Source organism: Chenopodium album, chromosome 9 (genome assembly GCF_948465745.1).
Source record: "Chenopodium album chromosome 9, dcCheAlbu1.1, whole genome shotgun sequence".
Lineage (NCBI taxonomy): Eukaryota > Viridiplantae > Streptophyta > Magnoliopsida > Caryophyllales > Amaranthaceae > Chenopodium > Chenopodium album.
In genome coordinates, this window is record NC_137842.1 from 25,532,242 (window position 1) to 25,554,081 (window position 21,840).

The 21,840-nt window shown below is 36.9% G+C and overlaps 1 protein-coding gene and 1 long non-coding RNA gene across 2 annotated transcripts in view; one reads left to right on the plus strand and one right to left on the minus strand.

Moving 5' to 3' along the window:
* Nucleotides 1-21,840, plus strand: part of LOC145559677 (uncharacterized) — a 98,634-nt gene that overhangs the window by 52,610 nt on the left and 24,184 nt on the right. The gene's annotated exons all lie outside the window — the stretch shown is intronic.
* LOC145558480 (uncharacterized) lies at nt 8,318-21,463 on the minus strand. Its single transcript, XM_081619737.1, has 5 exons — nt 21,323-21,463; nt 20,529-20,684; nt 20,279-20,437; nt 19,613-19,825; nt 8,318-8,732 (listed from the first exon to the last, which is right to left on the minus strand). Exons 1-5 carry the CDS (start codon nt 21,341-21,343, stop codon nt 8,391-8,393), a joined length of 891 nt encoding a protein of 296 aa, XP_081475863.1. The 5' UTR covers nt 21,344-21,463; the 3' UTR covers nt 8,318-8,390.

Genomic DNA, 21,840 nt, shown 5'->3' on the forward strand with positions numbered 1-21,840 from the left:
TAAGTTGGGCCAAGGATTTGTAACAGGCAAAATAGTGTCCGTTACAAATACTTATTTATTTGTAACGGGCACTAATTTGTCCTTTACAAATACATACGTATTCGTAACGGACACTATTTTGCCCGTTACAAATAAATAAGTATTCGTAACGGACACTATTTTGCCCGTTACAAATAGCCTGTTACAAATGAGATTTTTTTCCACTATTGTGCCGTGGCTGCCACTGCTACGGGGTGCTGCTACCTTATGGTAGTGGCTGCTGTGAAGCAGCCAGCCACCGTGGCTAGCCTCGGCTAGCCAACCATGGTGGCTAGCACCATGCAGTCACGGTTCTCAAATAAAAAATTTATGTTTTGAAAAATATTTAAAGATAATTACAAAATTAGTTTGGGATAAAATTGATTTTATTTTAGATAAAATCTTTTATTTAGGATAAAATCAAATATTCAAAAGTTGTTATATTTGATATTATCCATATTTAAAGTTGTTACTCCCTCGGTCCCAAATTACTTGCAACAGTTTGACTTTTTGCACTATTCACACATCTCCCTTTGACCCTCTTTTTTAACTGTTATATGAAAGTCAATGTAATCATGTAAGATGTGTTTGAGTCTATTTTAATGTACAACTACTAAATATAAACTTTTTATAACTTATATAAATATATAATAAAAAAGATATCAACGGTCAAACATGTGCATCGGCAAGCGTGTTCAGTCAAAATGTTGCAAGTAAACTGGGACAGAGGGAGTAAATTGGTAATTATCCATAGTTAAAGTGGTTAATTTTGGATAAGATTGATTCGGATATTCAGAGCATATTGCAAAAGGATAATAATTGATTTAAATAATGTGATTATCCCATAATTAGATTAGGATATAATTGATTTTAAAATTATTTGATTGGCTAATAATTAGGATAGAATCTCCTAAAGTTGTTAGGATAATCATGGAAGATTAAATATGATTTATCTTTCTGCATTAAAATAAGATTTGATTCTATCTCATGCCTAAATTAAAGTATATGATATTTTATAATTAGTCATGAATAATATATGATGTTATCTAATTATGATTTAAAATATAAGATATTTTAGGAAATGCGTTACCTTAATTATGAACATTTGATGTTGTAGTTTAGACAAGCATGTTGAGTGATTTATTATATGGAATTTATATAATATATTATATTATGTTGCTGTATATATAGACTAGTATGGTTCATAGATTCTAAAATATGATCTGCGCATCGTGATGTATTTTTGTAATCTAAATACGGTATGCGTACCATTAAGAATTTTTGTAACTTTTATTTAAAGTAAATAGATAAGTTAATTAAATAGTGTTAATCCAAAGAAGCCCATGAAATAAAGGCCAAAAGGAGCAAGGTGGATGGAGATCTATGATGATTCAAGTTGAAGCTTTTCATTTCTAGTTTTCTTAGGGTTAAGGGTCCTTATTATGTCATGTTTTATTGCATTAGTAGATTATGCATGATTAGATTTTATTTATGTTGATTGATGATGCGCTAGAGTTCACTAAATAATCACAACATGATGAATCTAGGTCCTAGTAATATTGAGAATGCTTTTCCAATTATATACCCAACAATACTTGGATAGTGAGTGATAGGTCGGCCTCCGCAGAGTGTCACTTGTTATTTTAGACATTGTGGGGTGGATCATGTTCTACATATTTAATTGGTTATGCTCAACAATGTTACCTAAAGCTTTTAGAACCTTGAAGCAAAGGGTAATAATTAAGTATATGATGGTTAATTATTCAACCAAAAGTAACAATAGTTGAAATCATTAAAGAGTTTACTCACCTTGAAAATGTAATAATTGATGGTAGGGCCTCAGTCAGGTCAACTATTACACAAATAAAGGTTCTTAGATTTACTTATAATTCAATTGGGATCAATTAATATTGAATAAAGTGCTTTAAAGTTACCAATTTAATTCGTATATGGTATTTTAATGTTTAATTAAACATAATTATTAAACTTTGCTTTATTTTGACATAGATGGGTAGCCGTAACAATGATGATAGTAATTCTTTACCACCAACTATGAAAACAATGCTTAATTTTCTCAAGTTCATGGGAAATCGAACTTAGAAGTGTTCCAAGGAACGAAAAATCTCGAATTTCGTTTAGACTTACCAATTGAGGGCAGATTTAGTTCAGGCATGACTCCTGAGAAGCATTTGAGAAATGATCAGATTCTAATATAGTCGCATATGTAATGTTGTATTCTATTCTAGAGGATTGGGCTAGAAGATTCATGGACTATGAACCTTATCTCTTATTCAAGTGCTTATGTGATGTTTGCAATGGAATACTGAATTCCCATGTTGATGGGAAAGTGGATGGAAACGTCGAGGAAATCATTAATATGGTTCCCAAGAACGACAAATCCTGGACTGGAAATAATAGGTTTGAAACCTATAAGATCAAGGTGGCGAGATAATTTCGAGAAAACTCTTGCCAAGCCACTCAGTACAGATTCATGTGGACATGATGGTTAAACTATTTAACCGCATGAGTATGTTAGGGAGACCATACAAATACCATCAGGTTCATGATATAATTCTGCATTCTCTACATGATTGTTTTGATCTTGAGAAACTTTCACTAGATGATAATGATTCTGCAGTCAAGCTAGTTGATTTACTCAAGAATCACGCAGAGAATTAACTGAAAGGAGAATAATCCAGAGCTTGAAAAAGAATGTCCTCACTAGGATGAAGTGACAGGTAAGAGTTACCTAACACTCCTGTTATAAACATTTTAACTTTCACTAAGGTATGTGATACCAAGTTGCAGTGCTTAACATTATCAATGTTGCGCAGGAACTGCAAATAAGTGAGGCTAGCAAAGGAAATGGAGCTTGAAGATGCACTAGCGGTTTTTGAGTGGCCAAAGATAGATTAATAGTTTTATTTTCTAATCAGTTTATCATGATTTTAGAACAATTTTCAGTTTTGATGAGACAATTAAAGTGTTAGTTTAAATACTGATTTGTTTTTACTTGGTTTGGACAAGTGTTGATCCATGACCAAGGTAATAAATTGTTTTCATTTTGCTAGATATGAGTTATTTTGTTTTATGAAAATGATATAAGTAGATCACAAAAGTAATATTAGTTGATTCAAAGTAAACTTACTTACAACAAAGTAAGGAGGTCACATAACGATTTTGCAGATCCAAAGTAACAATTCGATGGACTCTTATTCTCATATGATTATGAATCACTTGAGAATTAGAAGTCATGCTTAATAAGGTAAGATGACCAAGTTGCCTTTTAGTTGAAAGGGTAAAAGAGCTAAAATGACCTTTTGGAACACAAACATATGATGTGTGTGAACCAATAAGTTCAAGAATTAGCAAAGAGATTTAACTATTTCATTACTTTTACTTACAATTTAAGTAACTATATTGATAATTTCTTAATGAAGTAAAGTTTGGGATCATTGAAATGTTCAAAATTCGAAAATGAAATGTAAAAATCAGTTTGAGATAAACAATTGAACACCACAATATGATTGTTGTGATAAATATTTAACTCAAAATCAATGATCATCTAAAAAGGACTTGTTGAATTAGTTCACAATCCAAAAACATTACAATTAAAATGTATGATGAAGGAATCAAACTTTGCTTGCCATTGTTCGATCCAAGATTTAATGATTTACAAATATTGTTTTGAGGATAAGCATTACAACAACAATTGCGAATATACTAAACATGAAACTTAACCAAATTAGTAGAAAAGATGTCATAAGAGTTATGATTTTGGAAATGTTCTATAACTTATCTTTTCAAAATAGGATTAAGGGTTATGAAATCAATGTAAAATGTTTACAAAGATGACATAATGCACCCTAAATCAAACAAATAGTTCTTCATGAGTTTTTCATGGAAACTAAGAGGTATTATTCCTACAATCGCGTAGATAACAAAGTGTTTGTGATAGTGTCTTTATATAAAGAAATCTCTTCCTACAAAGCCAAGTGGGAGTATAGTTATATCTAGATGAGATTCTTAGACGAGCAACAAACGGATGTAAATAACACCACATCAGAGACTAAAGCATATGAAATCAGCTAATTTAATAAACCATATGTCGAAGCGAGCTAATTCCACTAGTGAGGCTTCTATCGACCCACTTGAATGAAAGGCTTCAATGAGTTGAAGAATATAATTTTATTGTTTCTCATACCTATTGTAGGTTACTTGGGATCAAAACAAACAGTTTGTTGAAATTCTTAGAAAAGATGGATTCTAAAATTTTCCTATTGGAATGGTTGGAATCCATGCCCTACAGGCAATCATTTGATAAGTACCAACTCAGGAAATGGCATAAAGCCATGAAATCCATAATGGACTCCATGTCTTTAAAGAAGTGTTAGTCCATGATAGTCTTACAAATGAGGTAAAACCTATAATTTGTGTAAACCTATTCGGATTCTTCTAGTGATTGTTGATCTCGATTACGAAGTTTAGCATTGGATATCAAAAATCACCTTCTTGAAATGTTCTTGGTGGAGGATATGTATATGATACAACCTAAGAATTTTAAAATCCAGAAATCCTAGAAAGTTTTGCAAACTTTAGAAATTCATTTAATGGATTGAAGTAAGCATAAGGGAGTTAAAACATTCATTTCAATTAGGCAATCAAACAGTTTTATTTCCTCAAAGAACGATAAGGAATCTTGTAGAGACAAAAATTTTAGTGGGAGAAATTGGTCTTCTTGGTCATGTATGTAGATGACATACAGTTCATATGAAATGACATATCAATGCTTGAATAAGTGAAGCAGTGGTTAAGGAGTTGTTTCTATATGAGAGGCTTAGGAGATGTTTAGTACATATCGGAAATCAAGATCAACGAAGTGAATCTTGAAGAATGATTCGACAACATCGAGAGACTTATGTTGATAAGAATCTTGACAAGTTCATGAAGCAAGACTCTATGAGAGGATATATTCCTATGTTTCATGGTATTACGCTCAGTAAAACTCAGTGCCTTTCAAAAGCTAGTAGAGTTAAGTTGTTTGTATAGTGTACCTCATGCTTTTGCAAAAGGTCCATTACATGTGCCATGATATGTACAAAGTAAGATGTTACATATGACTTGTGCATGTGTAGTAGGTTTAAAGTAAATTCATAAAAGCATACTGAAAGTTGCAAAGAGAAAATCCTTGAGTACTTGAGAAGGACTAAAGAAATGTTTCTAGTATATGGTGTTAAAAGTGAATAAGTTGTCAAAAGGTTATACGAATGCAAGTTTTCAAGCAGGCAAGATGATTTAAGATGTTGATCTAGATGCACACTTATGTCTGGTGATGAAGGACAGTAAGCTTAAAGAGTTTAAAGCAAAATGATGTTGCTTACCCAATATTAGAATATGTGTTTTATAGCTACAGTAAAAGTAATTAAGGAAAAAGTTTGGATCAAATTGTCCTATGACTAAAGGACACCTTTGTTAGAAACAAAGGAGCCAGGGTCACATCACAAATCCAAACAAATAGATATGAGATATTACCTCGTTTATGAGATCAATGACAAGCGGGATTTCGTGATCTGCAAAGATTTATTATGAGTGAGAAATCAATAAACCCCTTTCATAGACTAAGATATGAGAGTCATATCAAAGACTTGGATTGAAGCAAATTATGTAATTTAAGTTGTATATATTTTAAGAAGACATATTACATAAGGAATGCATCAATTTGAAGAATTATGTTTAAAATAGAAATTATTATTTCTCTTATTTAATTATAGTTTTGGAAATTAAATAAAATGTCTAAAATTATTATGAATTGATGGGCTCATCAGGTTGATGACCTGGTTAATGAAACCCCACAGGTGAACAAAGTTCATATATTATTTAAGTTCCTAGTTTGAAATCATTAAAGTGGACATAAATGATTTCAATAAATGGACTAGCATGTAAGATTGATTAGATAGTGCAGTTTCATGGGCTATAGGGGCATAGTGATGCTCGGTCAATCACTTGGATATGCATGAATGATTCATGATCAAACTAATGACCAACTTTGAAATTCAAGTATATAAATTCCGAATATATTAGTGGATTCCTTTGACATTAGTGGAACATTGATTTCATTCAATGGATGTTATGATTGTGGTACACTCAAACGGCTACCCGTAACTGGAGATTATAAAGGGTGTTTTTCCTGGTTATTTCAAAAGTTGAGTGGGAGCCTGGTTGCCACAAGATTTAATTGATTCTACCTTTTAAATTAGGAAATGTGTCATGACCGGTTGAAGAAGGAGAATTAAGAAAATACGTGGTCACGTTCAAATGCATTACTCAATAATCATTTGGTTTTGTAATTCTAACTCAAATTTCAAGAAACGATTAGTAGATTAATATGATCTCGACATGTGATGCAATCATATTAACAAATCGACACATATTGACTTAAGAATTTGAATATTGCACACTTATCTTAAACAAGTGGGAGATTGAAGGATTTGTCTTTGTCGTGTGCAAATACTAGATATATAAATGGATTAAATTATGGACATAATTAAGTTTGCACGTTTGGGTCGTCGTTTTATCATAACTAGAGGTACTAACAATCTTTGGGCTAGTGAAATAGCCTAAAGTCCAATTGGGCGGATCCTATAAGGTCACATAAAGGGACTAGATCGGGCACGAGAGGAAGAGACCCATGATGGGCCTCATCCCCTAGTATGGTCGGCCATATGAAGAGTATTGGAGGGTTTTGGGCTTCCAAACCCTAGTCTAATTATAATGTGATTATAAATAGACTAGGTGCCTAGAGTTTGCATGACACAGTAATTCACTTGATTAGTGAGATCAAAAACCGAGTTAGCAAACACAAGACCAACCCCCTCTCATACTCTCTCTCTCTCACAGCTCACTCTCCTCCCTTGGCGCCAGTGTGGTAGTTCGTGGTGGTTGACTTAGTATATTAAAGGTGGTGATCGCAGTTTTCCTCAATCACTAGATCAATCTAGTATTGCTGGACGGCTTGTTCGAAGCTCGTGGACTAAGAAGAGGAGCAACGCTTTGGGCTCTGTTCTCTCCTTGATTTGTCAATCATTTGCTACGTGGAATTCACGCTTCAAAGGTATGATTATGTGTTGTGTGTTATGCATGCTAGATTGAATGTGATTCATGTTTTCCGCTGCGTAGTATCTATAAACTCCTACATAGGTCTGGGTCTTTGTGGACCTGACCCAGACCCGACCCATTGCCATCTCTAGTCTAACCATTTGGAATGGTAATCCCTAAGCTAGGTTGAACCCGTTAATGAAAGAGAGAACTAAAGCTAATCAACTAACACTATAAACAATATAAAATAAAGTTTTCTTTTTTAAAAAAGACTAATAGGGCCAAGATCCACATTGTGTAACTAATAAGCTAAAGAGTATAGAATAAAAATTCGGCCGGTATGTACCGGATTTGAAGCCTACTGATCCGAGATTTCCCGATTGATGCGGTGTTTATTAAAACGCCGAGTTTTTAGCCGATTCAACCGATGCGAACTAAATTTCGCCCGCATTGACCGATATTAACTCACAACTGGTTAATTTCCAATGAAGTACTTGGTTTTAAGAAAAAAATGGAGAAACCTCCATTAAAATCGATAGAGTTCTTGAAAGAGGAGAGAGAAACTAGTTGAGCAGGTGAGAGAGAGAGAGAGTGTGGGCTGGCAGGATTTTTTTATTTAAATAATCTTCTTTTGGATAGGTGGGGATAATGGGGCATTATTTTATCAAAAATATTGAACACCACCACGTGATACTTTTCTAGACCGCTCCTCTCTCCTTAATTTAGTACTCTTGTACAGCTGTGTACCATGTGTAGTGTGAACTTAAATACTTCGTATAAATCGTATTTATTTTAGTGAAATTCTAATTTAGCTGCCTTAAATTTAATTAATAATTATAATATATATATATATATATATATATATATATATATATATATATATATTTAAAATAAAATAAAATCATATAATATATTTTTTTGGTTTAATAAATATAAAACAAAATTTTGCTGTTACAACCACGACCTATCCTGTGACAAACGCACCAATTCGGATACCGTGATACTATGACCATTTCCGCGATCGCGACGGATACCCCATTTTTATTCTATGCTAAGGAGAATCCAAATAACAGTAAATCATGCAAACAAATATTTGAAATGAAAATCAGTTACACTCCAGAGCAATCTCCCAATAAAGTTTAGTTTGATTAAGTTCATGTCAATGTTTTTTTAAAAAAAAAACAAAAATCGTCCAAAGAGGTGCTCAAGCAAAATTGCAAAATGACAAAAATTCATATAAGAGTTGTGAAAATGGGAACTTCAATTCTCTTTCAGAATCAATCTAAAATAATTATGAACAGAGTCACAACATTATACATAGAGTGCAAAAGAATCGAAGATCTCAAGTCTCCGGTCCAACAATAAGAGCACCCAAGCACCATTCCCACCAAAACTAGTTGGATGAAATTCTCAACAGAGAGATGTGATGCACTGAAGATGAGTGAACTTATCATTACTGCCTTATACCATTCCATACAGGATGAAAGAGAGGTCAAGAAAAACCATCTGTATACAATCTCCTCCAGCAGGGGTGCTACCACGCAATATACAAGTGTACAAGCAGTCTGAGCTATATTGCCGCTCAACAATATTTCCTTCACTACTTGATTATTCATATCCTAGATGAATCAGGCCCAAAATTGTTGTGTCAAGTGCAGTTTTACAGTAAACTGAAAGCATAAAATTAATGAGAACATTATAAATTATCTCATGCGATTGAGAATTCCAGCTAAAATTAATGACAATAATAGTAATACAATCTGCCAACGAATGCCCTTCACATTTATATGCACCAAACTAAGTCTTGATTTGTTAGCACATACTTCTTAAATATGAACATTATTATGAGCCGATTATATTAGTTTCCTCCTTATACATATCCCTCTTCGGACATGGTGATATCTTTTGATTACATAACTTTTTAGGGGTCCTGAAACTAAATGCAAATCTCATACCAAGATTCAAATCTGGGCCTCCAACGGTATAATTGCTCCATGTTTCAAAAACATGTCTTTTTTGGTTAAGTGTCGGTTGTGGTTAAGTTAATGAAATTGTAAGGTAAAAACTTGATCCCTATGGAATCACAAGGATACTATAGTAGAAAAAGATGGTAATAAAATGTATGTATCATAAGCATTCAATACATTTCTGAAGTGTTATAAATGGTAAATAAAATGTATGTAAATAAAAGAAATGATATAGTCATGAGAGATTTACAAGGCATACAATGCAATATGGTAAGCATTTATCGCAGCTTGATAGTCTAATACTAGAGAATTTCCTTGACTCTTTCTCTTTATCTCATTGGGAAGTTGCTATTAATAAAAATTTCCAAAAGTGTTAAGAAAGAGCTTGTATCATCTTGTTGCTTGGCCTTGATACTCAACGACTTGTTATTTTCTTGCCATGATCAATGTCTTTCTTTGCTATCACTGATCGAGTCAGGGGATTGTTTAGGGCCGCACATTTTGGGCGAGCTTATGATGGGGCTTGACCATCCATTTAAAGAAAAACATGGTTTTGTCAAAGAATGTCTTGTTGTGCCTCAACTTTGGCTATGTGAGAAATTCAGGCTACGTGAGAATACCATAAATATTCTCAATTGTGACTCTCTTATTTGCAAATTAATTGTGTTTCGTTTAATTTATTTGTGGAGAATCAACCCTATTTACCATTATAATCGTTAATTGGTAGTTGGGTTAATTTGATAAATTGATCTACATATCCATAACTTAATAGACCTGGTGTCAACCCTGAACATGCTAACTTTTTATTTTTCTCTTCTTTTTCTAATCTATAAATACACCTTACTTGTAATTTATTGAGCTTCAATTTCATTTTTTTCACTGTTCACCAGCCTAATTAGAGAGAGTAAGTGAAGAGCTCAATAATATATTTTTTTTTTATTTATTTCTTCCTTTCTAGCTATCTTTTGCGTTGTTCATCCATGAGGTTTAATATTGTGCAATGAGCCAATGACATTGATTATGTTGTGTTTTTTGCTTAATTTTGGCCAAAAGCATATACTATAGCAGTTTGTGCCATATTTGTAGGTGTTTTGCTCAGGAGTTCTTAGAGTTGAGTGAAACGAGAAGCTGCTGTGAGCAAGAGTGCAGCCTGTGCTCCTTGGAAGCCTGTGAGGAGCAGCAGAAGCGTGAACAGAGCCAGCTCCATGAGCAGCCCACACCAAAAGCAAAAGCATAGCATAGTAGCAACTGCAGCAGCAGCTCAGCAAGGCCCCAACGCTTTGGAAGCAAGGCCTTAGGCATGCAGCAAGAGTCCAAACAATGGCGTAATTAGAGAGAAAGTGCAAAATTAATTAATTTTCTTCATTAATCAAGTATTCAACTCCGCCAGTGGGTTTCCCGCCAGTGGGTTTCCCGCTGCCAGTCCCAAGCCTGGATAAAGGAGGAGGGTTACGGTAGGCCAGTGACAGCCAGTATAAAACTTCGTCACATCCCATGACATGAGCCAAACAGATATTTTCGTGGGGGCGTTCCCTACTCAGCGACGCGCTGCACTTCCTAGACCCGGGTGTAGTGATAAGTATGCAAGGGTTGCTAGGTCGTCGCCCAGAAGCGACGCGCCACATTGCCCGAGTGTGGTGTCAAATGAGCAAGGGCGTGCCATTGGGGCGTTCCCTACTGAGCGACGCGCTGCACTTCCCAGACCCGGGTGCAGTGATAAGTATGTAAGGGTTGCTAGGTCGTCGCCCAGAAGCGACGCGCCATATTGCCCAATTGTGGTGTCAAATAATCAAGGGCTTGGAGTTGGGATCAGGAGGGAGCGTGGGAGAAAAGAATTTAGTTTGCGGATTGGTTCTTGGAATGTGGGGTCTCTTACGGGAAAATCAGCAGAATTGGTAGAAGTAATGAAAAGACGACGCGTGAACATCATGTGCCTCCAAGAGACAAGATGGACAGGAGAAGGAGCTCGAGGCTTGGTTTTGGGGTATAAGGTATGGTATGTTGGGCAAGAAACGAGCCACAGAACAAGGAATGGTGGAGCTAGGAACGGAGTTGGTGTGGTTCTCGATGAGAGGTTGGCAAAAGAGGTGATCGAGGTCTATCGGAAGAACGATAGGTTGATAAGGCTGAAGTTGCTATGTGGCAAGGAGATTGTGAATGTTATCAGTGCTTATGCTCCCCAAGTGGGTTTAGATGCAGAAGAGAAACGACAATTTTGGGAGGACCTAGACGAGGTGGTGCAGGGTGTCCACCACTCAGAGAAGTTATATATTGGAGGGGATCTAAATGGGCACGTTGGGGCGAGCCGAGATGGCTATGAGAGTGTCCATGGAGGCTTTGGGTATGGGCAGAGGGACGCCGGTGGTGAAGCTATTATGGATTTTGCCCAATCATATGATTTAATTTTGGCTAATACTTGGTTTAAGAAGAGGGATTCACACTTGATAACTTTTCGGAATGGAGCAAATGCAACTCAAATAGACTTCCTGCTCACAAGGAGCATAGATAGACAAAGTTGCATAAACTGTAAGGTTATCCCAGGGGAGAGTGTGGTCACCCAACACCGGCTATTGGTAATGACTATTCGTCTGAAAGAGAAGGCGAAGAAAAAAGTTAGACAAGAAGAACCAAGGATAAGATGGTGGACCCTAAGGGATGCAAAAGCTAAGGTTTTTACAGAAAAGGTAATTGAAGAAGCGGATTGGGATGGAGAGGTGGATCCGGACATGACTTGGTTACGAATGAAGAACTGTTTCCTAAGAGTGGCCAAAGAGGTCTTAGGGGAAGTAAGGGGAAGAACTTCGGTACAGAGAGATACTTCGTGGTGGAATGAAGAGGTGAAAGCAGTAATTAAGCAAAAAAGGGAATGCTATCAAGCCTTAGGAAAATGTAGGAGTGATGAAACCTTTGCAGCGTATAAGGAGGCTAAGAGCAAGGCAAAGGCAGCTGTTCGCCAAGCAAAAGAAAAGGCATATCAGGAGGTTTATGAAAAGCTTGATTCCAAGGAGGGAGAAAGGATCATTTATAAGATGGCAAAGAGAAGACAAGAGGCAAGGAAGGATATTGGCATGGTGAAGTGTGTCAAAGATAAGAACCAAATGGTCCTAGTGCAAGAGGAGGGCATCAAGGACAGGTGGAAGGGGTACTTCGATGAATTATTTAATGGAAGTAATGGAGTTGTGATAGGAGATACCTCTATGAGTGATGAAGAAATCAACATGGAGTATGTGCGAAGGATTAGGAGAGTAGAGGTGGAGATTGCACTGAGGAAGATGAAACCTAAGAAGGCGGTTGGCCCTGATGGGGTACCGATAGAGGTGTGGAGGTGTTTGGGTAAGATTGGTATTGATTGGTTAACAAACCTTTTCAACAAGATATGGACGGCTACAAGGATCCCACAAGATTGGAGGAAGAGCACCTTGGTCCCGGTTTATAAAAACAAAGGAGACGCTCAAGATTGTTCTAACTATCGAGGAATTAAGCTTATGAGCCATACTATGAAGTTGTGGGAAAGGGTGATTGAACAAAGGTTGAGGGCATGCACAAGCATTTCAGATAACCAATTTGGTTTTATGCCTGGGAGATCTACTATGGAGGCAATCCATTTGATAAGACAAATGATGGAGTTTTATAGGGTAAAGAAGAAAGATCTTCATATGGTCTTTATTGATTTAGAGAAGGCATATGACAAGGTGCCAAGAGAGATACTTTGGTGGGCAATGTTGAAGAAAGGTATCCCACGAAGGTATGTAGACCTAGTTAAGGATATGTATCGGGATGTGTCAACAAATGTGAGGACATGCGGAGGGTTGACAAAAGATTTCCCTATTACAATCGGATTGCATCAAGGGTCTGCATTAAGCCCTTTTCTTTTTGCAACGGTTCTAGATGAATTAACTAGACCAATTCAAGATGAGGTTCCATGGTGTATGCTGTTCGCAGATGATATCGTTTTGGTGGATGAGACTAAGGATGGGGTTAATGTCAAGTTGGAGCAATGGAGGCAAAGGTTGGAATCTAGAGGGTTTAAGCTAAGTCGGAGTAAGACTGAATATTTGGTATGTCGTTTTGGCACTCAGAGGGGGACAAGCAATGAAGTGGTGAGTTTGGATGGAAAGGATTTGACCATGAGTGAATGTTTTAAGTACCTAGGGTCGATCATCCAGAAGAATGGTGACATTGATCAAGACGTGACCCACAGGATTAAGTCAGGGTGGCTTAAATGGAGAGCGGCCACGGGAGTGTTATGCGACCGCAGCATTCCCTTAAAGTTGAAGGGAAAATTCTACAGGACTGCCATAAGACCAGTGTTGCTCTATGGTACAGAATGTTGGGCTTCTAAGAAAGAGCATATTAAAAAGATGGAGGTTACGGAAATGCGCATGTTAAGGTGGATGTGTGGAAACACTTTAAGAGATAGAATCAGAAATGAGGTTATTCGCAAGAAAGTAGGTGTGGCGGACATTGTAGATAAATTAAGGGAAAATCGTCTGCGTTGGTTTGGACATGTAAGACGGAGACCCGAGGGTGCACCGGTGCGAAGAGTGGAAGAGTGGGACCATGGAGGGATTAAACGAGGAAGAGGGAGACCAAAGATGACTTGGTTGGAAGGAGTGAGGAAGGATATGAAGTGCATGGATTTACGTGAGGATGAAGTTTTGGATCGTAAGGGATGGAGGAGAAAGATTTATGTTGATGACTACACGGAATAATCAAATTTGGTTCATGTTAGCCGACCCCACTTTTGGGATTAAGGCTTTGATTGATTGATTGATTGATTGATTAATCAAGTATTCCAAGTTTTAATTTCAAGTTGTGGATCAAGTTTAGTAAGTAAGATGTCTTTACTTGCAACTAAATTTCTGCTTTAGTTGCCAAGTTACTATAATAGATTGGTTAGTATAACTGTGATTAATTTGCTTCCTCTTTGTATGATCTTAATGATGTTGATAATGATTAATATTTTGATTGTATTTTATTTCATTATGCCTAATGAGTAGTTTCTTTAGTTAGGGGATTAGGTGAATCTTGATCAAATGGTTATTATCGTTTAATTAGAGGAATTTTGGGTGTTCGCTCAATGATCAAAGTGATTATTTAAGGTAATTTTACCCTCTAAATGTATTTTAGTAATTTCATTATTTACTGGAATTGGGCATACTTGGTGGTCCAAGCATCTGATATAGGCGAAATAAGGAAGAGAAACAAATTTGTTAAATTTGGCGGGAAATTCTGTTATTTGGATGAGACTGTTACATTTTTGTCTTTTAATGCTTAGTTCAATTACAGTTGTATTAGGGGAATCTTTTTGTTAGTGTCATGCTTTATTAGTGACCTTGGGTTGTAATTAAAAAAATTATGAAAAGAAATTACAACTTCTCTCTCTCTCTCTCTCTCTCTCTCTCTCTATTCTGTTATCTTCTTCTTCTTTCTTTTTTTGGTAACTGTTCGATTGAATTCTAGAGCTAAAGCTTTAGCTCCAGCTGAGTATAAGGTTTTCCACCTTATCAGTGGTATCAGAGCCAGGTTGTGCTGCACTCAAACCATTCGAGCACCATTTGTAACAACTCGGGTAATTAGAATAGAGAGAAGGCTGGAGTCTCAATCATCAACATCAACTCAGTTAGCTCAGCAATTTGAAGAGATGATGAAAATGATGCAGAAACTTCACCAAAATTGGGGTATAATCCTAAACTTGAGTTCCCTAAATTTGATGGTAGTAACCCTAGGATCTGGATTAAAAAATGCTGTAAATACTATTATTTATGTAAAATACCAGCATCAGAAAGTCAATCTGGCTTCTGTGAATATGATTGGTAAAGCAGAAAATTGGATCTCAAGCTATCTTGCTAACAGATCTAATGTAGATTGGAGTGATTTTGTTATTAGATTCAAGGATGAAAGAGGGATGAATGTGGTTGAGGAATTCAATAGATTACAACAAAACGACAGCACTAAATCATATGTTGATGAGTTTAAGAGCCTGAAATCAATTATGATTCAGAATAGCCTTTGTTTGCTGGAAAGTTTTATTGGGGGTCTTAAACCCGGAATAAGACCCTTTCTGAGAGCCTTTAAACAACAGACTATTGCTGCTGCCATGGAAGATGCCAGGTTGCAGGATGAGACCATCTTAGCAAACACCCCCAAAACCATGAAAACAAACACTACCTACACTAAACCCTACCAAAACAACAAACAACCTCCCTTACTTCCTACTCCACCAACACCACCCCTAACCTTAGCCAAAACTACCCTTAAACCATACCAGAAACCCAAGTATGTTCCTGCAGATGTGAGGGCTGAAAAGATAGCTAGGTGACTGTGTTATTATTGTGATGCTCCTTATGATAGGAATCACAAGTGCCAGTTTAAAGAACCTCAGCTATTCACTATTGAGATTCCTGGACTAGATGAAGTGGAGAAAGCAGTAGTGGAATTAGAGGAACAGGACATTGATGACAGACTGATCCTAGAATCTCTTTGTGTGCATTGTCTGGTGGGCAGAGCTTTCATACTATGAGAGTGAAGGCTATAGTGGGGAATATTCCTTTACATACCTTGATTGACTCAGGAAGCACACATAATTTTCTCGACATTCACATAACTGAAAAACTTGGGATGCAAAACTGAAATCTTTGAAGGACAACCTATAATGATGGCGGATGGGAATAGGCTGGTCTGTTTGCAGACAGTTTTCTTGGACTATGGGAAAGCATAAATACATGACTGATGTCATGTTAATTACCTTAGGCAGTTGTGATATGGTACAGTAGTTTGGGTTCCATTTCTTGGGATTTCAAAGAGCTCACTATGAAATTTCATATGAATGGTGATAAGGTAGAGCTCAGGGGTAACCCAATCAAGAAGGCGAAGGTGCTAACACCAGAACCTCTCAGAAATTGTTAGATGGAGCAGCTCAAGTTTGCTTAATGCAAGCCATTGATCTTTCAGGCCCTTCAACTCGCTCTTGCTTAATGCAAGTGAGTGGCAGTGAAGATAATCATCCAATTGTTGCAACAGTTTGCAAGGGTTTTTAAGGACCATGTGGAGTTACCACCCAGCACAGAAATGTTTGACCATAGGATTCACTTGGACCAAGGTGCAGGAACTGATTAGACCCTATAGATATCCTTTAAAACAAAAGGACATCATAGAGCAGCTGGTGCAGGAAATGCTTGACAGAGAAATTATACAAACAAGCACAAGCCCCTTTGCTTCACAAGTGGTGCTTGTTGGGAAGAAGGATGGAACTTGGAGACTCTGTGTTGATTACAGGAGCTGAACAAAAGAACAGTAAAGAACAAATTTCCAATTCCAGTATTGGAAGAATTAATTGATATCTGGAGTAGTAATTTTCAGCAAGCTCGACTTAAGAGCAGGCTATCATCAACTCAGAATTCACCCAAATGATGGGTTTAAAACTGCTTATAAAACTCATGAGGGTCACTATGAGTTTTTAGTCATGCCATTTGGCCTTACCAATGCCCCTTCTTCATTTCAAAGCTGGATGAATGCTGTGTTCAAACCCTTGTTAAGGAAATGTGTGTTGGTGTTCTTTGATGATATCTTGGTGTATAGTAGAAGCCTAGAAGAGCACTAGCAACATCTTGCAGAAGTATTCACTATAATGACTCAGCACTCTCTTTATGCAAAAGAGAGTAAATGCTCTTTTGTTACTTCAAAGGTCTAATACTTAGGGCATTTTATTTCTGGAGCTGGGGTTGAGACTGACCCAAGTAAGATTGCTACTATAAGTTCATGGACTGTTCCATCTTTTGTAAAAGATTTGAGAGCTTCCTTGGTCTAGCTGGGTATTACAGGAAGTTCATCAAAGGGTATGCAATCATTAGCAAACCTTTAACAGACTTGCCTAAGAAGGGTGGTTTTGAATGGTCAAGTTGCTTTTGAAAAGTTGAAACAAGCTTTGGTATCTGCACCTGTATTAGCACTCCCAGATTTCTCTGAACAATTTATTGTTGAGAATGATGCTTCAAAAACAGGCATTGGTGCTGTATTAATGCAGAATGGACACCATCTGGCTTTAATTAGTAGGTCCCTGGGATCTAAGTGGCAGAAACAATCTGTTTATGAAAAAGAACTCCTAGCTATGGTTTTTGCAGTTTAAAAGTGGGAACAATACCTCACTGGATCCCATTTTGTGGTCAAGAAAGATCAGAAGAGCTTAATGTGGCTATTACAGCAAAAGATCTCTACTACATTCCAACAGTTCTGGGGTTTGACTATAAGATAGGGCTGGAAAAGAAAATACTGTAGCTGTTGCTCTATCTAGAGTTATATCTTACTCTGTGCTATTACTGTAGTAGATTCTGACTTGGTACAATGCATCAAAGATAGTTACCATTTAGATGATAATACTATGGTGATTCTAACCAAACTCAATCAAGGAGAAGTTGTTGCTGGTTTTTCCTTGCAGGAAAGCATGGCAAAATTGTGGTGGGACCTGATGAGAATCTCATAAAGAAGTTAATAAGTTGGCAGCATGCATCCATAGAAGCAGGGCACTAAGGAAGGGATCAAACTCTCAAAAGGTTGCACTCTCTCTTTCCTGGAAGGGTTTAGCAAGGGATGTGAGCCAATTTTTCAGGAAATGTAAAGTTTGTCAAGTTTCTAAGTATGATACAGCTGCTAAATCAGGAGCTTTACATCCTTTACCAATTCCATAACAGATATGGACTGAATATTTCAATGGATTTCATCACTGGACTTCCAATGTCCGTGTCTAGAAATGTGATCTTTGTGGTTGTAGATAGAATGAGTAAATATGCCCACTTCTTGTCTATGAAACATCCTTTCACTGCAGTTGATGTAGCTCAAGCTTACTTAGACAATGTCTTCAAACTCCATGGGTGGCCAAGGAGCATTGTAAATGACAGGGACTCAGTCTCCTAAGCCAATTCTGGAAAGGACTCTTTTCCTTATATGGCACAGAATTCTTATTATCATCGGCTTACTGGGTATTGAACCTTGAGACTTATTGGTACAACACCCACTTTCATACTGCTGCAGGAATGACACCATATGAAGCAGTATAATGCCAACCTCCACCAGTTCATCTTCCATACTTGCCTGGTGAATCTAGCAATGAGGTGGTGGACAAGAGTATGTAGAAGGGGGAAGCAGTGATTGAACTTTTGAGAGAAAATCTTATCAAGGCTCAACAAAGAATGAAGCTTCAGGCTGATAAAAAGAGATCAGAAAGAAGCTTTATGGTGAATGATTGGGTTTGGCTAAAGTTGCAGAACTATAGGCAACAGTCTGTGAAGTATAGGGGATGCAATAAACTTGCTGCAAGGTACTTTGGTCCTTTTCAGGTCACTGATGTTATTGGTAAAGTGGCTTACAAGCTGAAGCTTCCTAGTTCTGCCAAAATTCACAATGTGTTCCATGTCTCACAGCTTAAGGCTTTTCGTGGTGATCTTCCAGCTGCTGCATTTCTGATAACACGAGTTCCCCTCTCTTATTACCATTAGCTGTGCTGGAGTAGCAGTTCAATTAGCTGGTACACCAAGCAATCAGGTTTTGGTTCAGTGGCAAGGTAAGCCTAGACATGAAGCTACTTGGGCTGAGAAATCTGAATTTCCGGCTCAATTCCCTGGTTAAGCTCATCTCTTGCCTTGAGCACAAGTCTTTTAAAGGGGGAGGGTATGATATAGGCGAAACGAAATAAGGAAGAGAAACAAATTTGTTAAAGTTGGCGGGAAATTCTGTTATTTGGATGAGACTGTTATTTTCATTTTTGTCTTTTTGTGCTTAGTTCAATTACAGTTGTATTAGGGGGAATCTTTTGGTTAGTGTCATGCTTTATTGGTGACCTTGGGTTGTAATTAGAAAATTATTAAAAGAAATTACAACTTCTCTCTCTAATCTTCTCTCCCTTTTCTCTCTCTCTCTCTATTCTGTTATCTTCTTCTTCTTTCTTCTTTTGGTAACTGTTTGATGGAATTCAAGAGCTAAAGCGTTTTTAGCATCACTCGATTTGACAGGACGAGCAGGCTCCCTTGCTTTCACATAACGAATTTATAGTGCTGCATAATGTTTGTTTGATTTGATAGGGTAGCCTTTGATGGCATTATTTGAATGACAATGAATGCGAGTTTGGATTTCTTTTAATTGATAGCTCTATATCAAATTTCTTTTACTGTTTAAGTTCAGGAATCTAAACATAGGATGTTTTAGATAAGATCATGCTAGGGATTGGTTGCTCTTATAATCTAGCCTTTGTTATGCTCATTCCCTAGTGACTTCAATATCTTATATCAATCTCAATAGCTTAGCGTATCTCTAGTAGACTCTAGATCAAACAACACCTTGGACTTCGAATTAGCATAATATTGACATTTGACACACCTTTTGCTTGCAGACCAAACCCTTGCTAGCCATTGTATTTGGTTTGTTTAATTTTTGTTATAAAATTATTTGATTGAGTGTGAAATTTCACAACAATTTTATGCTTGTCACTCAGTTGACAAGTTATAAGAACAAGAAAATGATGAGGTTAGCAGACTAACCTTATGGCCAACCAATTTGTCACCAATAAATTCTACAAAGAACATGGCTAGAATAAGAATTGCGAAACCCAGAAGAGCACTAGAGATCCAGTTCCTCTCATTCTGTTTTTTGCCAACTCGAAAGAACCTAACAGGCATATGCTTTGCAGTAAACTGCAGCAGCAGTACAGCAGAAAACAGCTCCAGAATCTCAATCAAAAGTATGGCTACTGCCTACACAAAAGAAGGGAAAATAACGAAGTTTTATATGATGGGTAATCTCTGACAAAAATTACCATTTCTCTGAATCAAGAACATGATAATTCCTGAATAACTATTTTAAAGGCATATTTGATCAACATTTCTTCAGCAAATGGGTTAAAAGTCTTAAAACAATACCGAGCCATGGTACCCAATTCACCCATCCAAAAATGCATATTTAACTATATAAAGCCAGAAATGAATACAGCATCAATTTCCAAAATAATTGAACTAAATTTCATAAATGCAGCAAAACAAGATTCAAATAATTATTCATTCCTATAATTTCACCATCCAATTAGAAACATTCTACCGGTCAATAACATGATAATTATATTTTCATTTACAAAAAAAAAAAAAAAAAAAAAAAATCAACATCTCATTACAATCACTAGCAAAGGTATCAGTAACTTAAAGAGAATTTACCTTGATTTGAGGCTCGAGATCAGGCTGATGCAAAAGATTAGCAATAACAGATAATCCACCAAAACTTAATGGTATATGCAAGCTAAAAATATACAAAGCCATTGTGCTCCAAACACTCCCACTTTCCCATGGTGGGTCGGATTCCAGTTGTGAGAAACTCTGTTTGAAAAATAAATCCAAAAATAAATAAAGGTTGAAGCAAAAATTCAATTGATGAATTATTATAGAAAAAAAAAAAAAGGATTTCCACCTGCACGGTGTGCTTGCATTCTTCATGGTTTTTGCAGCAGATATTAGATTGGATTTTGGGTTTGAAAAAGTAGGAGATTGGTTTTTGAAGAACTAATTTATGAGTGGCAGAAGAAGAAAATTGAATTTGGTTACTAAATTTGGCGGGCATATACTGAGTTGTGCTTAGGGATGTCAATGGGGCGGGGCGGGGCGGATGTTGGCCTTCCCATCCCCATCCCCACCTAACATTTTTATCCCCATCCCCATCCCCATCCCCGCGGCGGGTCTAATATTCATCCCCATCCCCACCTCGGCGGGTACAACTCCAAAACCATCCCCGCCCCACCCCCCACTTGGATATCCATCCCCGCCTAATCCCCACCAAATACCCGCCTAATCCCCACCTAAGACCCACCAAATTTCCGTGTCTTAAATACACAATCCTACATAATTAATACGGATTATAATATTAAAAAAAAAATTCTTAATATTACACACATTTTTGTTTATAATATAAGTGTAGTACAAAATATTATAATTAATATTTATTTCACGTAATTATTTTATAAAATAATATAAAAGTATATAGATGTGGGTATGAGGTGGGGATGGGGCGGGTACGAAGTGGGGCGGGTGGGGCGGGCGGGGATGGGGTGGGTACAACTTAAAATCCACCCCCGCCCCATCACCCATGGCGGGTATCGTTTTCATCCCCATCCCCGCCCCACCACCCGCCAAACCAAGACCCATCCCCGCCCCATTGGGGCGGGGATGGGGCGGGTCTCCTACTTGACCCGCCCCACTGACATCCCTAGTTGTGCTGAGTATTTCCATTTTTCTTTCGCGGTGTTAGGTCCTGTGCCTAGACAGCGCCACGCCCATACCTGGATCAAAACCTACCTTTTGTGTCGATATCGACGATATGAATGGCTTGCTAAAATTGAAAAAAATAATTTTTTGTTATCAAATATTTGCGGATGTCCATAATATTCCTATAGTCTCTACAATATTTTTTTTTTTTTTTTTTGACACAAAATCTCTACAATATTCTAGGTTTAGTCAGTGATATTTTCTAAGAAAAATCCTAGCTATTCTGTATGTGCATTGTGTATAGATATCCCTAATTTTCTCTCTTTACAACAAAGCTCATAGCAACCGATTAAAATTAAAAATCTACCATCAAAAGTCGGTGATCCCTTCCATGATTCCGATTTGGTGAAAAAAAAAATATAGGATATAAACGACCACTTTTTTCTTAGGAATTTGGAGAAGGAAATATCCCACATGATCTGAAACAATACCAACGAAGTTTTGTGATGTGAGATTTGCCA